Source organism: Poecilia latipinna, unplaced genomic scaffold (genome assembly GCF_001443285.1).
Source record: "Poecilia latipinna isolate Pla-1442-1.1 unplaced genomic scaffold, P_latipinna-1.0 Scaffold237, whole genome shotgun sequence".
Taxonomy (NCBI): domain Eukaryota; kingdom Metazoa; phylum Chordata; class Actinopteri; order Cyprinodontiformes; family Poeciliidae; genus Poecilia; species Poecilia latipinna.
In genome coordinates, this window is record NW_015112853.1 from 1277420 (window position 1) to 1294535 (window position 17116).

Below are 17116 nucleotides of genomic sequence, written 5' to 3' on the forward strand. Positions count from 1 at the left end.
ACAATCACGTTTAATCTAAGCGAATGGATTGTTTAATATTTGGTGGAGACATTTTGTGTGTTTCCCCCAAGACTTATTTTACTGGTTTTAATTAAGATTTTTTTGTTAGTTTGTTTTTATTTTTGGAGACCTTATAAGAAAGTGTTCCTACAAATTAGCCAGCAATTATTGGAATTATGGTCAGAACAACAGTTGCTTTTATTAAAATACATGCAGTGCTGTCTTATGCCTCGTTTTTAATTCTAAATAAACATTTGCTGCAAAAAAGGCCCCTTTTCAATTTGCTGTATATTCCTGTGCTGGGAAGTGCAGAAATTGTTGGCAGAAAAACACCTGTGCGTTGCAGCAGCATATGGACAAAACCTGGCAGGTATTCAACAAGCAAAAGTGGATAAACTTTTGACTTCAGTTCAATGTTTGTTTTGACAGAGCTGAATTATTTAAGAAAGTGACTCACTGTGATGTGGTACTGCCTCCAGATCTCTGGACAATCCTGGAAGGAGATAAAGAAACTTTTTAAAGACTTTCTACACAAAAACAGTTTGTTGAAGACAATCCTGTTTTCACACTTTCATGTAAAAACAGAAGGCATACAGAAAAAGAAAACTAAAATCTGTTGTTTCAACGGGTTAAAGGTGAGAGCGAGAACTGAAAGATCCTGACTAACAGACAGGAAAATAATACCAGGGTTTGTTTTTCAGTTTCCACTCTGAATCTCTCAGTCCCTTCCCACATCTTTCCCTAAGCCTGCTCAGAAGTGCTCTCTGTATCGGTGCTGGTGTGCCGTCAGTCACTCAGAAACAGTCAGTGAGTCAGTTGGTTGTTTTGTTGCTGGTGTGGATAAAGCATTATCTCTGGGGCTTCTCCACGCTGTTCCCCAAGCACTCCGACATCCTTTACCCGCCACCGCCGCTTCCCGCGGGGAAATTGAAAATGCCCCAGTCGCCGCAGGCAATGGGATTTATCTACTTGCATACCTACAGAGTGAGGACATAATTCAGATTCAAGGTGAAACAGGCCAATCTTAATTTGGTCTTTGCACACTAGAGGTCCTCGATTGAATTTATATTAAATAAAATGCCATTCATAGGGAAGTTACATTTTTCCTGAAGCGTTTTTTGTTGGGGAATTGGATCTGGTTGGACTCAAACACAGAGGAGAACTTCGATGGGTTTCTACAGCTGCATCTTTCTCCACCTTTAATCTAGCTTTTTCCTTCAACAAACCCCTCGTCCCCGCCGCTCGTTTCCCCCCTCCTATTTGCTCCATCCCTCCAAACCGCTGGGGTAGTGTGCTGTTGTCGAGGGCGACAGGCGAGGCGAGCGACACACTCGCGCTCCATCAACCGTCTGTCTTTAATGAGAGACACAGAAAGGCCCAGGGGACTGAGACTTGACTCTTTTTCTCTCACAAACAGACACACACTAATATGTTCAGCGTAATTTGTGAGTGTAAGGGGAGATAAAGAAAAGAAAAAAAGAAAAGTTGTGCATTGCAAGCGAGAGGTAATTATATCAGAGCACATCTTTGGACTTGTGCTGTTTGTGGTGCGATGTGTAGAAGAGGTGAGAAGAGGGAGATTCACAGAAGGATCTGATTCAGAAGATGAGAGACGAGTTTGAGAGACAGAAAGAGAGGAAAAAAGAAAGAGAAATTGGCTTGTGTGTGTCCTGGTGTACCCTCTCCCTCTGGTGTTCACCTGGTTACTCATCCATCACACAGAGCACAGTACATGACTGACTGACGAAGAGGGAGAGAGAGCGAGACAGAAAAAAGAAAAAGAGGGCAGCGGCAGACTGCTTCTTCCATTCAGTTCCTCCTCCTGTAGTATTTGTGTAAAAATGGCTCAGCTAGTGATGGAGCACTGTGATAATTGTCATTAATGGTCTTTAAATGCATCTTTCAGACACACAAACAGCTGGAATACCTAAGTTCTAATTACTTAAGTATCTATTAATGTGAGCAGCAATGTGAGTTGACCTCTGGTGACTGAGAAGTGGGGTGATTAGAGAGACTGAGGGGGTAAATGTGATTGGTAATGAGCTCACCTAGTTGACAACCCTGGCATGTGAGTCGTTATGTCCATTTTAACAACACAGTGTTTTAAAGCATGTGGAATTAGGCTGGCAGATTTAGATGTAAAGTATTATTTTAGCTCTGGCCAGTCTTTTTTTCTGACTGGAAGCAATACTAATGATTTCAAGTGGACCAGCCAGAGTCCTGTGGAGGGAGAGAACGATTAGGGTGATAGCAAGGAGGCCTTCCATCCTCAAAGATTCAGAAAATGCCAGAGGAAACAGGAAACTACAGCAACTTTAATAAAGGTTTGACTGCTGCAACACCAAGGAAAGGCCTTTCCATCAATTATTGAGGAGAATGCAAATAATTAATGCCTTCATTTTTATTAAATATCTTCAGGAACATGCATGTGTTACTTCCCACTAGAAATCTTGGATTAACGAAAATAACTTTATATCTAAATTTGTAGAGATGACTCTGAGCCTAACTGTATGAATATGGAGGTCAAGCAACAAGAAACTGCATCGAGACAAAGAGCACCATGATGCAGCAGTCCTTCCTTGTAACTCAGGACATATTGTTCTTTAATGGTTCCCGCCACCTGTGAATGTTGTGCGAACCATGAGATTTGTCCAAAATGCACCAGTTTCTGTATTTGTAATGGTCCATAAGACATCCATGTTACACATGGATCCATGTGCAGCATCAAAAAGCCGCATTTCTGTCCTGCAGCCTCACAACAATGATACTGTTGAAACATGCTTAGGGACACCAGACATGCTTAGAGATCACTCTATGATCTGTATGACAGATAAATTCAAAGTATCGAAGCAACTCAGCCAAAAACACAGCAATACCAGCAGGAACAGGCACTTTCCACTGGTTCTAACATTCTGGCCCACTCAGTGCCTTTAAATAAGGATATGTTGGTTTGGATAACAACATTTTGAAAATAAGTGCAACATCTCGAGAGAAAAGTGAAAAGACAATCGTCATGGCCCTCTACTCACATCGCAGAAGTGTCCCCTCATGCTGCAGCGATGGCACTGTTTGTGCCAATAAGATCTCTCGCTGCAGAACCTGCTGAGGTGTCCAGGCTGCCCACAGTTGTTGCAGTGCTTATTGGGACATGTGATGGCCTGGTGACCCATTGAGCCGCAAAGAAAGCAAGGCGTCACCTTCTGCAGAAACACAATTAGCATAATGCAGTTAGCAAGTTTGCTTGCATTTTTACGTTCATTATTTACAAGATGGCTGTGCTACATCGCATTAGTGCAAACCTACTTTGGGGTGAGGACAGCTCTTTGACAGATGTCCTGTCTTGTTGCAGTTTCTGCATTGGATGTTCTTCCCAGTGTAGTATCGGTTAGACATACGGTGCACTGCGATCCTGGGACCCTGGCCTTTGTTAAAGATCTGAGCCTGAAATGACAAGAAAAGACTGATTATGAGTTGGACATTTCATTTTTTACATTAAGACCTAAATGTTTGATTCATACAAAGAAAGGGACGACATAAACATCGGAAAATCCAAATAGGAATCTTCTCACGGCAAACTATTTTTATTTATCAAAGGAAACTAAAAAGTAATCTCAGAAAGCAAAAGGAGATTAATGTGACAGTAAACTATGAAAGTGAGCTAATTAATTTAATTTGGTAATCAGCACCAACCTCCTTATCTTTCTCTGAAACAATCCAACTTCCTTCTTCTTTTTCTTCTTCTTTGTCAGCATCTGATAAAAAGAAAAAATGTTTAATTAATTGCAGCACAAACATTTATGCAAAAAAAAAACATTTTAAAGTGACAGAGGGCTGGATGTTTTTTCAACTGTATTTAATTATTTTTTATATATACCACTGTTTGTTTGTATGGACTCCAGATGAGTAGAGAGGATTGTCACACTGAATGTCAAATGCAGAGGTTTTAGTGAAAGGACCAACACAAAGTAATGCCTGGTTGTGAAGCGGAAATAAGAGAATATATGGTTTGCAAACATGTTTTTAAATACTTGGTTCACACGAGTCTGTACTTTAAAGAACAACCTTTCACTGCAAGAGAAAGTTGAGCTATTTTTCCAGCAGGCCTTTCTTACATGTGAATATGTTGTGACCTAAATCTTTCCATTTGTATATATTTAGCGTCACTGGTCTGCAGGAGGGTGAATCTCTTTCCCAGTCTTAATCAATCTATCTTCACCTCCATAAATGAGGCAAGAAAGAAAAGTTTTCTTCCTTTTTCTACTGATCCATGAAGACCTTATGTGTGCAGGACTAAGACTCTCCAGGCTGAGCTGTGGAGTTCTGCAGCTCCTCCAGAGTTAGCACACTATTGTCTACTGCTCTGATAGCTGGTTTGGAGAGTTTGCTATTATGTCACATACTTTTTAATATTCGTTCCCCAACAGTCCTCTGAGGCCTTCGCAGAACAGCTGTAAAGTGACATTAGACCATTTATACTCTTAACTAATTAGGTGGCACCTGGTTATGCAGGATTTTATTGAGAGGCATTAGAGTAAAGGGGAGATGTGCAAAAGAACCACAAACCTTTCAGGTTTTAGACTGGTGTATCTGAACTTGTGTCCTTTCCATTTGTGCTTTATTTTTGGCCATTTTTTTCTTGGTGCCAGTAAATAAATCTTTAAAAAAAAAATATGTGACTGCACATTTGAATCAGGATTCAAAACAAGCCACAACGTATAAACTCCACAAAACCAAACAACCCTGTTAGGAACTCTAAATCCTGTGGGATGGCTTTTGCTTCCTGTGACAGAGGGGACACACACACACACGCACACACACACGTTAACCCACAGCGAAACTGACACAATGGCAGCCCGGCACATCTGTATGAGAGTGGCACTAACAGCACCCTGAGGGAGAGCGCCGTATTCTCCTCAGGCCCACAGAACTGTAACCGACATCCAGAAATCCTAACGTTCACACAAGCACAAACACACAGACACGTGTAGCCGGCATAAAATTATGTGCCGATAGCGATGACCCACACATGCTTTCAGGAACACAGACACACCCACACACATCGACCTCTCGCGATTAGCTGGTTGGCAGTCTTTAGCCTTTGGATAAACACACAGCCTTGAGCCATAATCAAATATTACACTCTCCTTTCCACCCTTCTCTCCTCCAGTCCTCTTTCAGATTCTCTCTATCCAGCCCTCTTATCGCTATGCAGCTCTTCCCTCCTTCCTTTTGCTTTTGCCTCCTCTCCTTGTTTTCTAACCCTCCCACCCTTCCCCGGGTGAGAGGCTGCAGAGGGAGGTTATCACCTCTCTTCCCTGTCAAACAAATTAAAATGGCTGCTGTTTGGATGGGGTTTCTTTCTGCCTCGACCTTCACCTCTAAATACACACACAGACACCATCACAAAAACCAGCAAGCCCGTGCCGTCACCAACACTCAGTGCGTGCTTCAAATCCTGAAGTACAATTTTGCTTGATGGATCTGAGATAACGAAGAGCTTCTTTAAAATGAGTTGAAACCTGTAGAGTAGTGATGAACTCAGATCTGAGCTTTCAGTCACATAAAGACAATTAAAGAGTCAGCCTTTTATCACCTGAAGAACATTTCTAGAACTAAAGGAATAATGTCCCAGTGACATCTAGAGAAACTCATGCATGTGTTTGTTTTTAATCGCATTGATTACTGCAAGAGTGTCTTCACAAAGCTACCTAAAAATACCAACCAATCGGCTGCAGGTGATCCAGAACGTTGCTGCTCATGTTCGCACTAAAAACAGTTGATAAATTACTCAATGACTTTGAACCAAAATACATTAAAGACCTGTTGTTGTTGTTGTTGATGTATCAACCTTTCAGACCACTCAAGCCTCCTGGATGAATTCTACTCCGCTTCCCCAGCCAAAACGCTGATTTCCTTTTCTAGGCTAAAATTTAATTTCTAAGAGTTATCTTTGATTAATTACAACTAGATTATTGACTGCAGTCTGTTTTTCATTGTGCTATTGCTTTGCTTTATTTGTGTTTTGGTTGTTGTTTTATTTTGCTTTTAATCATGAGAACTTTGCCTTGTTTCTGAAAATGTGCAATGCCAATAAAATTGCTTTCCCTTTCCTAAATGGCTCAATTTAGGAAAGGCTCTAAGGGTTATGAATGATGTACTATCTCATATGCTCTTATGTAGACCTATTCTTATTCTTAGTCTTTAAAATTAACCAAGCTGCAAAAGATACATATCATAAATCAAACCAAGATTTATGATTCAACAATACTCAACAAACCAGACTGCAGTTTGCCAAGGCACACAGCAACAAAAACCTTGATTTTTGGAGACTTTTCTGCAGTTTGATGAAAGTAAAGTGAAACTGTTTGACTATAACAACCATCGTTATGTATGGAGGAAAAACAGGGATGCTTGAACCATCCTAACTGTAAAGTATGGGGGTGGCAGCATTATGCTATGGGGGTGCTTTGTTGCAGAGAGACCTGGTTATTAATTAAATAGATGGCATGAAAAAGAAAGAACATTATGTAAAAATATTGAAGGAACAAATAAAAGCAGCACACAGGAAGTTGAAGCTTGGGCACAAATGGGTCTTCCATGTGGATAATAATCCTGAGCATACAGCCAAAGTGGTTACAAAGTGGCTTCATGATGACAAGGTCAATGTTCTGGTGTGACCATCACAAAGCCCTGATGTCCTGAGGAATAAGCCAGACCTCAATAAACTATTGTGATTAACGTCAGGAAGAAAACTCCAAACCCAAGTCATACAGTTTACCAAATACTCAGGAAATGTATGTAAACCTCTGATTCTGAAGACTTTATATAAACCTCTGGCACATTCTTTCTCTTGTTATTGTGGCATTTAGTAAATTGAAATTATTTTGGTAACTGACCTAAAACAAAAGAAATTTGGTCTGTTTTAGATTCACAACCTAACTCTAAAAAAAGCCTTTCTCCATTTGTATTCTAATTTTCAGAGAGACTGAATTTCGACTCCGTATTAGCTGTAGGCCAACATCTTCAAATTGAACAGACGTAAAGGCTTAAAATACATTACTTTATAATAAACTTCTTCAATTTGATTAATCACAAATAAAGTGCTGGGTGAGGTTCCAATTTATTGAGATGCTCCTGTGGCTTTTGTGGTTTCAGCTGTAATTTATATAAAAATGTTCAGAACTCTATTGTTTAACCATTTCAGTTTTAAAAACTGACTTGACTGTTTTACGTCTTTATAGTTCCCCAATAAAATCCATAAATTTGCAACCAAGTGGGCTTGACGCAAAGCGTACCTCCCAGCATTTGGCCGCTCAATAAAGGTGTAATTTCAGCAGAAGTTCACTTCAGTTTTTTTAAATACCTGCAAAGGTGCATCCGTTTTTACTTTTATTGTCACAGCAAAGTAAGATATTTTCTTCCAGTTGGTGATTGTGAGTTTACATTGAGGGGAGAGCAAAGAGGTCTCCTAATGCTGGGCTACTGTGAGCAGACTAGGGGGCCTCAGTGGGACATGTGTATGCCTCTTTGCACGCTTAGCTGGTGTTACACAACAACCAGTACCCGGTCAATGGGCAGCTGAAAAAAAAAGAGGGGTGAAAGGTGTGTGGGTGTGTGTGTGTGTGCTGAAGTGCATCTGTGTATGTGTGAATGTAAGTAGGCGTTAGTGACTCAACGAAAGTCGTTCCCAAGGCGTCTCCCAGGGGGACTCCCCAAATAAAGAGCAGGAAGCTTTCCCTTAATCTAAAGGCCACCCCCATCTCACCGAGCCAACACACACACACGTAGATAAAGGGTGAAGCTCTTTGTCACGGCCGAGGAATCAAACACATGAGTGGAGGGGTGAAGGAGAGGGAAGGGAAGGAGAGGGTGGGTGGGTTGGTCTGTTGTCTGTACACAGGGTGAAAATATGCTAATCACCCCGGAGGCCCTGTTCAAAACCAAACCATCACAGCCTCGTTCCATCGTGGCCCGACGGATATGAAGGAGTCTGGAGCTGAAAAAGCAGATGGCAGCAGCTTCTTCGAGCATCTGAACAGACTCACGAGAGGCCTCCGCCGTGTCGAACGCAACTGCTCAATTTCAACAGATCTAATGGGGAGGCACTCCTAGCACCCAACTAAGAGGTGTACGCCCAACGATCTTTGATGTTAAGGTGGCTGCCGTCACCATCAGACATCAGTGTGCCAAACAGCGCCCGAGTCACCTGATAGAAATTTGAGGAAAAGTCCAATTCACTCCACTTTCTGGGACTTCGGCTGACTATTTCTGGAGGATAACTCGTTCATTATCTCATCACTCTATCGTCAAGGGTAATGCAGCACAATGGCATGGAAGAGAGGGAGACTGAGAAACGGAGGGAGGGCCGGATCAGGGGAGAGAAAGCGACAGATGCTACCTGTCTGTCTCAGAGGTACCCTGATTACTAGAAGACGAGGAGGAGAGGGGAGGAAGCTGCGTGCCTGTTCATCAGAGCCGGCAGAACAAAACAAAACAGAGGAATTGAGTGTGTGTGCGCGTATGTGTGGGTGTGAATCTGTCCCTTTTACCAGCAAGAGCAGAACGGAAGTGTACGTGTGGCTAATGAACCATGAACACCCGGGTCTCCTGGGGTGATGCGCACACACAAATGGGATAAGGTTCAGACAGGATGGTTTAAGTCTGATAAACCAAGGACGAGGCAGAGACCAGCCGTACGCTCAGGCCTGTCTGTGTTCAGTTTGTTGTTGCCTAAAATCGGCCTTCATTTAAACCAAATCTGAGGCCTGGATTGGATTCCCACTCTCTTGTCCCAGCACTTAACCAGGCACAGCAAGCCAACCCGCCCAGGCTCATTAATCCACCAGTCAGTATGCGTTCACACACACACACAGGAGAAGTAAAACAGCGGCCTTTCACCCCAAACGTAGGTTATGTTTGATACTGAAGCGGCAGGGCAGGATTAGCAACGGCAAACATGACAATGGTGAGGGTGTGTGGGAGTGTGTGTCTGAGTGTGTGCACAAAAAAAGCATTTCTTCTGGGACATCACCTCTTGCCATACAGGCTTCCCCTCAGTGAGATTGAAACACAGCAAAAGAGTGTAAAACAGAAGGAAGAAACTGAGCAAGTGAGATGAAAACGAACAATGAGAAGATGAGGAGGGGTCAGGAGGAGATGAAGAACATGAAAGCTGAGTAGCAGAGGAAAGGAGGCAGAAGCATCTGAAAACATACAGGAGATAATGGGCAAAGCAGCTACAGTGCAGAAAAAAATGTATGTGAATCCTTTCAGATTTCTTCTGATTTTGATTTATTGTCACTGAAATATTTAAGATCAAACAAATGTAAATACTAGATAAAAAAATTATGAGAAAATACAGAATAAAACTTATCAATGATGATTTTGTTCATTAGGGAAAGCACCATCTGAAATCAACTGGTCTTGTGTGAAAGAGTGAAATCATGATCTAACTGTGATGAACCACAGTTTGGTTAATCATTTATCACAGCCAAGCCTGATTACTGCAAGACAAGTAGAAGCAAGAAAGCTTTCAAATAAAAACTGTCTGACCACAAACAGTAGAAGAAACCTAAACACACACCGATAAAAACAAATTAAACACATAAGAGTCAAAGTTACAGACACCATCTAGGATATAGATATGATTACATATCTATATCCTAGATATAGATATGTAATATCTATATCTAAGGCTCAGATGGAGAAAACATGAAACAGTGCATTAATGACACATCACAAAGAAATCAAAGCCAAGCAGATAAAGCACTACTGGCCTCACGTGCCTAAGATCAGATCACTGTTCCTGATTTAAAACTGAGAAAGAAACTGAGAAAAAATGGCCTCCATGGCAGAGTTCAAATGAGAAAACCATAGCTGACCAAACAGAGCACAAAGACCCGTCTCACATTTAGAAAAACATTCTGATGAGACAAAGTAGGGTTTTCTTTGTCCCATTGCATATACCTAGCACTGTATTTTAAGAAAAGGATGTCACATCTAGAGTCAAAACATGATCTGGGGCTGCGTTGCTTCTGAACCTGGACTACCTGTCATGATAGAACCATGAACTCTGCTCATTACTAGTGAATCCTGAGGGAGAAATGTCCAGCCACTAGTTGGTGCATTTTGGTTATGAAGTGTGTCCACAGCACACTGGTAAAGCCAAATCGGAATGCCTCAAAATAAATGAATAAATGAAACATGAAGTGGTCTAGTCAAAACCTAAACTTAAATCTGCCTAAGATGCTGCAAAAAAAGAGTGAGTCAAAATTTCACCACAGCGATGTAACGTTCTTGATGACAATTGGTGCTGCTAAGGGTAGCAAAGTTTGAGAGGTATTTATTAATATTATATATAATGCAATATAAATTTATATATAAATATTTGGGGTTTAGTGAGCGAAATCATTATTTGTATGCTTACAGAGGTCATCGTTTAGTATTACGATTAGTTTAACTATGGAAAACAAAGAAAAAAACACAATGCAAGAACAACAAAAAATTGTAAAGTGTCAATGTTCTGTTACAGTGAACCTGGTAAAGGAAAGGTTCCATCAGTGAGTCAAATATTTATATCAAAGACAATTTGTAAAAAAAAAAAGAAAAAAAAAAGCTTAAAATTAACATTAATTTCAAAATAATGTTTATAGTAGTGTTGTAATGTTGTGCCTGGAGTTTGGTGTGGCACATCAACACAGAAGCACTGACATTTATGTCTCTTTCAAACAGATTTAAAATTGTGGGGCTTATGCATGTAAAATAACCTGGATTAAATACACCAACACCTTCGATGTATCTCAATATTTTTAAATAATCTAAAAGTGTGAGATGGTCTAAGCAATTGCATTAAAAACAAAAGTGGTGTACTTACACCTAAAGTTCATAAAATAGACTGTTTCACTTAAATTCTATGACACTTCAGTTTTGCCATTTTGATCTTGATGCATGATTTACAATTTACTCAAAAATGAACAAACAGCAGCTAAATTTAGTAGTTTCTAAGTATCTACTGCACAGCATATATTAACATTTTACAGCCAGGCTCTTTAAGGATTAACGCAAAGTAGACATTTCCAAACTTAAACCCAAGTTGTCACATTTCCTTATACACCATCTGTTATGGTAACTGCCCTGCATTTCTTTCAGCTACCAAAAACATGCTTAATTTGACATAATCTAGTCATGACCATATCAAATATAATGTTGAAACAGATGCAAAAATTTTTTGATCAATTTAAATATTTCAAGAATTTCAGCCACTTTTTGTTTTTGGACGACTAATGTGAAAATCAACGCCTTCATCCAGGTGAGAGGGATTTTTGTGTGTGGCTTTCCAATCTAATTTCCACCTTGTGTACATCAAACAACATACTTCAGTGCACCTCATCTTTAATGATGTGATATGTAAGCACCCCCTCAACCCCCACCATGCTTCCCCCTGTGACATGTCAAGCGCTCACCCTCTGCTCGCCCGTGCCACCTCCTCCTTTTCCTCTTCACCCCCTTCCGCACCATGTTGGCAGCCAGGGCAGGGCAGGTGGCCAAAGCTGTCAGTCAAACCTCCGCCGCCACGCGGCAACACCACAGACACCAATTACCACACAGCAGGGGCGCGGCCTGGCAACCGCATGGCAACCACACGGTCCAATCAGGGTACACAACAACAGGGACCAAAGAATGCCAAGAAAAGTAAAAGTGGTGTCATGTGTGCACTTGTGTGTGCGCACATACACCAGATCGAATGTTACCCAGAGCCGGGCCAGCGCATATCTGCAGGTTTGATGGAAGACAGGAAGTCACTGTGTCTTTTTAATATCCGCTTGCTGTGTGTTGAGCAATGATTATTAATCTGAAACACAGAAATGATCATCAGTCTGCTGATAATGAGAGTTTTTATTAACCCATTCAGGCCAGATTCAACAATGTGTTCTCTGAGACATGTTAAACACTTCATCATTTTCAAGACATTTTAATGGCATACTCCCAGGTCTGATGTTAATTAAGACAGGCTTAGAACAAGTAGTACATAGCTGATCTGTGAACTGACCATATAACTCATTTGCCCGTTTACATTAAGATGCTCAGATGTTCCCTGATACATTATGTGACGGTAAAAAAATGCATGAAACAGTCAGTAGTTGAACAAAATTAGATCACACTGATCTAATACAACAGGAAGCAGGTTGTTGCAGAGCTCTTTCTTAGTCTGAGCATGGTGTGCCCACTGCTTCAGACGAGATATGACACATTTATCACTTTTAGCAAGGCTAACATTACTAAAACAGATGTCTGTGTATTTCATAGTGAATCGTAGATCCTTACTAAAACTTTAGCTTTTCAAAAAGCCACCACAATCTCTAAAAACAGCTCAATGGTGCTGTTCACCATTGAGCCTTCCTGTTATCTGCAAAAACCTTTGCCCTTTCAAGACATCTCACTCTTAGTATTACAGAGAAATTGTAGTGTTTTTACACTTGCTCTTCACAAACCATTATGGAAGATTATATGTTTTACACCTTGTTATAAAACCCAGAAAACTTTACACATGATGCTAAATAGTATCAAAATACAGCAATTATTTTTGACACTTTCTTCTGGATGAAAGAAGAAACAGCATTGGTAAACAGTAGCTTGTAGCAGAATTAAGGATTTTCTGAATCTATGGGTCAGAAAAATTGCACTAGTTTGAACTTTTTTTTTTTTGTTGTTGTTATTTTTACTTTCCCAAATGACAAAACTATATGGCACAGGGTTTCACGCCAAGCTCCTATTTGTAAAAGGAGGTCAGAGTGGAGCTTCATATCATTTGGAGAGCTGGCCAAACAGCTAATAATCAACAAGTGTGTACATTTTATTACTCAAGTAATTCTTTTTGTTGACAAAATACCTCCGATAAAAACAATGACCATATTTTTCCTGCTGTCCCTTTTGTCTTTGGCACCAAAACACAAATATGCAGTCTGTTGTCATCTGTGAGGGGGAAATATATTTTAATAAAACCACTGAGTTGCAACCTCAATTTCATTTTGATGAATTTCCTCCTGCGGGAGTGAGCAAGGCAGAGGGCGGGAGGGCAGAGAGGCGAGAGAGGGGAGCGGGCTGATGGGGGCTGGGAGGCAGATAGAATTTTCATGATTGTTATTTTTGTTATTATACAGAGGAGGAGGCGGAGGGGGGGGGGGGATTGCAGGAGGCGAGATAAACGGAGCTGGTTAATCTAAACCATTTTGCAGAGCGCTCCATTATCGGGCAGGTTGGGCACGTCGAGAGGGTTATTTTTCCGAGGGATCTTTGGCCCCGGTAATTAAGCTCCATTCACCAGGCCCTGTTCCCCAAATTAAAAATTTGTCATTAAGTGGAATTTACCATAATGCCTTTTTATCTGGCGGCGCTTCAGCATGTGTGTCTGCATGTACGTGTGTGCAGGATAGAGGTGAAGGAGGGGGCAATGGGATTGGGCAACCAATAACAGGTTCACACACACACGCACGCACGCACGCACACACAGACACACACACACACACATTTTGAGCAGAAAAGGCGAATTGAAAAAGTGAAATAATCCTGGATAGCAGCACATGTTTGCATGAGCAAATACACACACACACAAAGCCACCCTTCAATCCTTCAAATCCACAGCCTTTGGGGTAATTAAATAATGATGCTTTAAAGTTTTAATTTAGATTTACCCATTTCATTCCTCCTTTCCCTCCTCCCCCCTCAGACACACATACACAGCTGCAAAAACACACACCCAAAGAGTTATTCACAGCATGTTTTTAAGACTTCATCCAGAGAGATAGCCCTCCATGGCCAGGCTACATGGGAGGCAGAGAATGATTGAAGAGCAGAATCTCTGTCTCAATAGGCTTGAAAAAACAATACAATTATTAGTCTTTAATTAGAGCAGCCCCTCTGTGGGACGGGGGACAGACAACGAACAATAGAGGATTAGAAGAGGGGCACCCAATATGGCTGTTTTATCGCTTCGTTCAAATACAGTTTATGAATCATTCAGCTGTCCTTCGCACTTTGCAGGTAGCAGTCTGAACTTTATGCAACATTTAACAGTCAAAATGTAAGAAAATAACCAGAGGCAAACATTTTAAATTATATTTTTCATGGAAATCTTGCCATTAGTCCACTTTTTATGCTTTTTTTTATACACCTCTAAACTTTAAAGAAAGAGTTTTGTCACTGATTATTGTCCATCTTAAGCTTTAAAGCTTTAAACTGTTGATATTCATTTTAAGTGCCCTTAATTAAAACTAAAACAGATAAAACCAGCAAAAATACATCTCATGTGGTCCTCCTGCTTTTCGTGGTCCTGAATTATTTATATTTGGAGCAAAGGAGGTGTCACTCCACATGTGTGAGAGGTCAGTCACTGTAAAGCAGGATTTTTTCCATTTTTAAACAAAACGATTTGAAGTTGACATTTTAAATTTAATCTTAAATTGGCACAGTTATAACAAGCAGTATCAGTGATCATGTTCTAGGGAGTGTTAATTCATTCCTTCACTCAGATTTCCAAATCCAACATCATCTGTCATCAGTAAGGGGAAACTGAGGGATAAACCAGAGCAACTTTGCTTCCTGTTGTTGCTTAAAGTCCCACTCTGTCTCATAGGTGCAGAAATAATAATTAAGTTTTCTCACAGAAACAACTTCCACATTTCCACAGACTTTTATTTACTTTGATACACTGAGATGCAAACTTTGGTTTAGTTACTTCGTTTTAGTGTATCACTATATCACTTCTTGAGGTAAATACAAATAATTTGTCTTGTTTGTCAAACCACATTTGATGATTTCTCTTTTCAGGAGACCTACTTCAATTTGTCGAGAAATTTCATGTTCTAATATCACGAGATCTCATTAAAAATCCCCTCTAAAAATCAAACGCATTTCTTTGAATTACCTACGTACTTCTAAAACCACAAGTAATAAAAATAGCTATCGACAGTCAGGAAAATTACACTGAAATCAGCCTTACATTTTTTGGTAAAGAATAAAAAAAAACATTTTAATGTATCCAGACAGAATATTTTAACCAGCAAAGAGAACCAACTGTTATTTAGCTGTAGTTTAGACTTTATACTCAGGATTACAAAGATGTGGGCCGTGGGCTGCAGTCAGTTTTGGTGCAGTTTTACTAATGTAAATTACAGTACATTAACAGATAATCAAATACATCAGCAGGGGTAAATGATGCCTGCTAGGTTTAATATGCCTCCTCTCTGGTAACTCCATGGTGTTCCCAAAGAATTTCAAATACTTAAATATTGTTTATATCCATAAAATCCTCAAATATTAATATATATAACCTAAACCAAGCCTTTGAGTTTAATATAAAAGTACAATGTCTTCAAAACACAAAATCATAAAGCAAACAATTATCCCTGGAAACCTTTTCTAAACGTCTGACCCATTTTATACCACACATTGGGACATTAGCCTTCAGCAGCCACTAGGATCTGATGCTAAGTAAGTTGACTTTCAGCTTCTGTTTGCAATTATAAAGATGTTCTAGTTTATGCTGTTAGTTATAGCATAAAGTTAAATAATCTCAGGCAACTTCCTTTCAGACATTTACAATAAAGAGCTTTGTGTGTGTGTGTGTGTGTGTGTGTGTGTGTGTGTGTGTGTGTGTGTGTGTGTGTGTGTGTGTGTAAAGTAAATCGCTGACAGCTTCCTGTCACCTTATGAAGCATAAGAGTGTGAGCTGAATACTGTAATTATTATCCGTATGTTAGGATGATTATGAGTGATGAAACCATGACAAGTACTGAGATGATAGCAATGATACATTTGCACACACTAATCATTTTCACATCTTGCTTATCAGAAGTTTGCAAACTTGCACAAACTAATCATTTCAGATATGTTCTTTTTGTGGTTAGGAACTATGCTTTTACATGAAGAATCATGATTAAAAACTATATTTTTGCTACATCATTAGATGCGAACTACAGTCCTTCGTTATTATTCACCCTCTTATATTGCAGAAAATTATATGAGAAAGAAAGTGTAAATACATTTTGCCAGCATCCTTCCATTTTGTGTCACAGCAACACAAATCTCTAATAACAAGAGTTAATATTCCACTGAATGCAAGCAAAAAGGCCTTCATAAAGGTCCTAAATGAACAGCGGGAGGAGGGAGGTGTTGAGAGGTCCAGGGGGAGGAGGAGGAAAACAAGGGGAGACGGAAAACGGGAGGAAGATGGTAAGAGGAGGGGAGTGGGCAGATGGCAGAGGTTATGCCTGGCTGAAAGGGGTAGGAAGGGGGGAGAGCCTTTGCTGGGTGGGGAAGTAATGGGAGGAAACACCAAGGTCTTCCCTCACTTCCTCAAATGATGCATAAATCATCTTTAAGAACATATTAATGCACATTTTCATGCTTTGATTCATTTATAGATGTCAAATCAGCGTCAAACTCATTCAATAAAAACCCGAGACCTCTCATTCCACCCGAGAGCCAGCGCCTGGCTCAGCTGATTCCATACCGGCTAAAGATGTAACTTGGTGACGAACAAAATAATTGCCGCATCTGACTGACAGATAAACCCCAGTTGAAGGTAGCCCACAGATAGAGCTGAACAACAGCGTGCTGTCAGAGTCTGCGTGTGTCAGCGGCGCTGGGAGGAATGGCATGAGAGCAGAGAGATAGGGGGTCTCATTTAGTGTCGTTTAATTTGCTCCCCTCTTTTGCATCCATCCACTGTTTTTTTTTTTTCCCCCCCTCTGACAGGTAATAAAAACAGCAGCTTTCCTGACAAGCCCATCTGAACTTGGACTGAATAATATAAATGCAGGGTTTTCCCACAGTGCGCTCTGTCCAAGCGTGCAGAAGAGAACCACACTGCAGACGCTGGCAGTCCCATCATGAATGAAGATTTTGGACTGCGTGTGTGTGCGCTGTAGGCTTAGGCATCAAGATATGCTACGGTGTTAAAAAGTTGTACATTGTAGTTTCAAAACCTCACAAAAAAGGTGATACAACTCCCACACTTTAAAGCCTTTTTAATGACAGAGAAGGTGTTAACTTGTTTTTTTTTTTTTTGGGGGGGGGGGGGGGGTTTAAGGAGAACAAAGAGGGGCGCATAAATGTT

The 17116-nt window shown here is 40.5% G+C and overlaps 1 protein-coding gene across 3 annotated transcripts in view; it reads right to left on the reverse strand.

Moving 5' to 3' along the window:
- The window catches only part of zcchc7 (zinc finger, CCHC domain containing 7), a 59089-nt gene that overhangs the window by 16589 nt on the left and 25384 nt on the right, over positions 1-17116 (reverse strand). For all 3 annotated transcript variants that reach the window (XM_015032385.1, XM_015032383.1, XM_015032384.1), the window contains exons 4-7: positions 3691-3752; positions 3304-3441; positions 3030-3200; positions 458-493 (exon numbers count right to left, since the gene is read on the reverse strand). In XM_015032385.1, coding sequence (XP_014887871.1) covers positions 458-493; positions 3030-3200; positions 3304-3441; positions 3691-3752 — 407 coding nt within the window. The remainder of the gene's footprint in view (positions 1-457; positions 494-3029; positions 3201-3303; positions 3442-3690; positions 3753-17116) is intronic.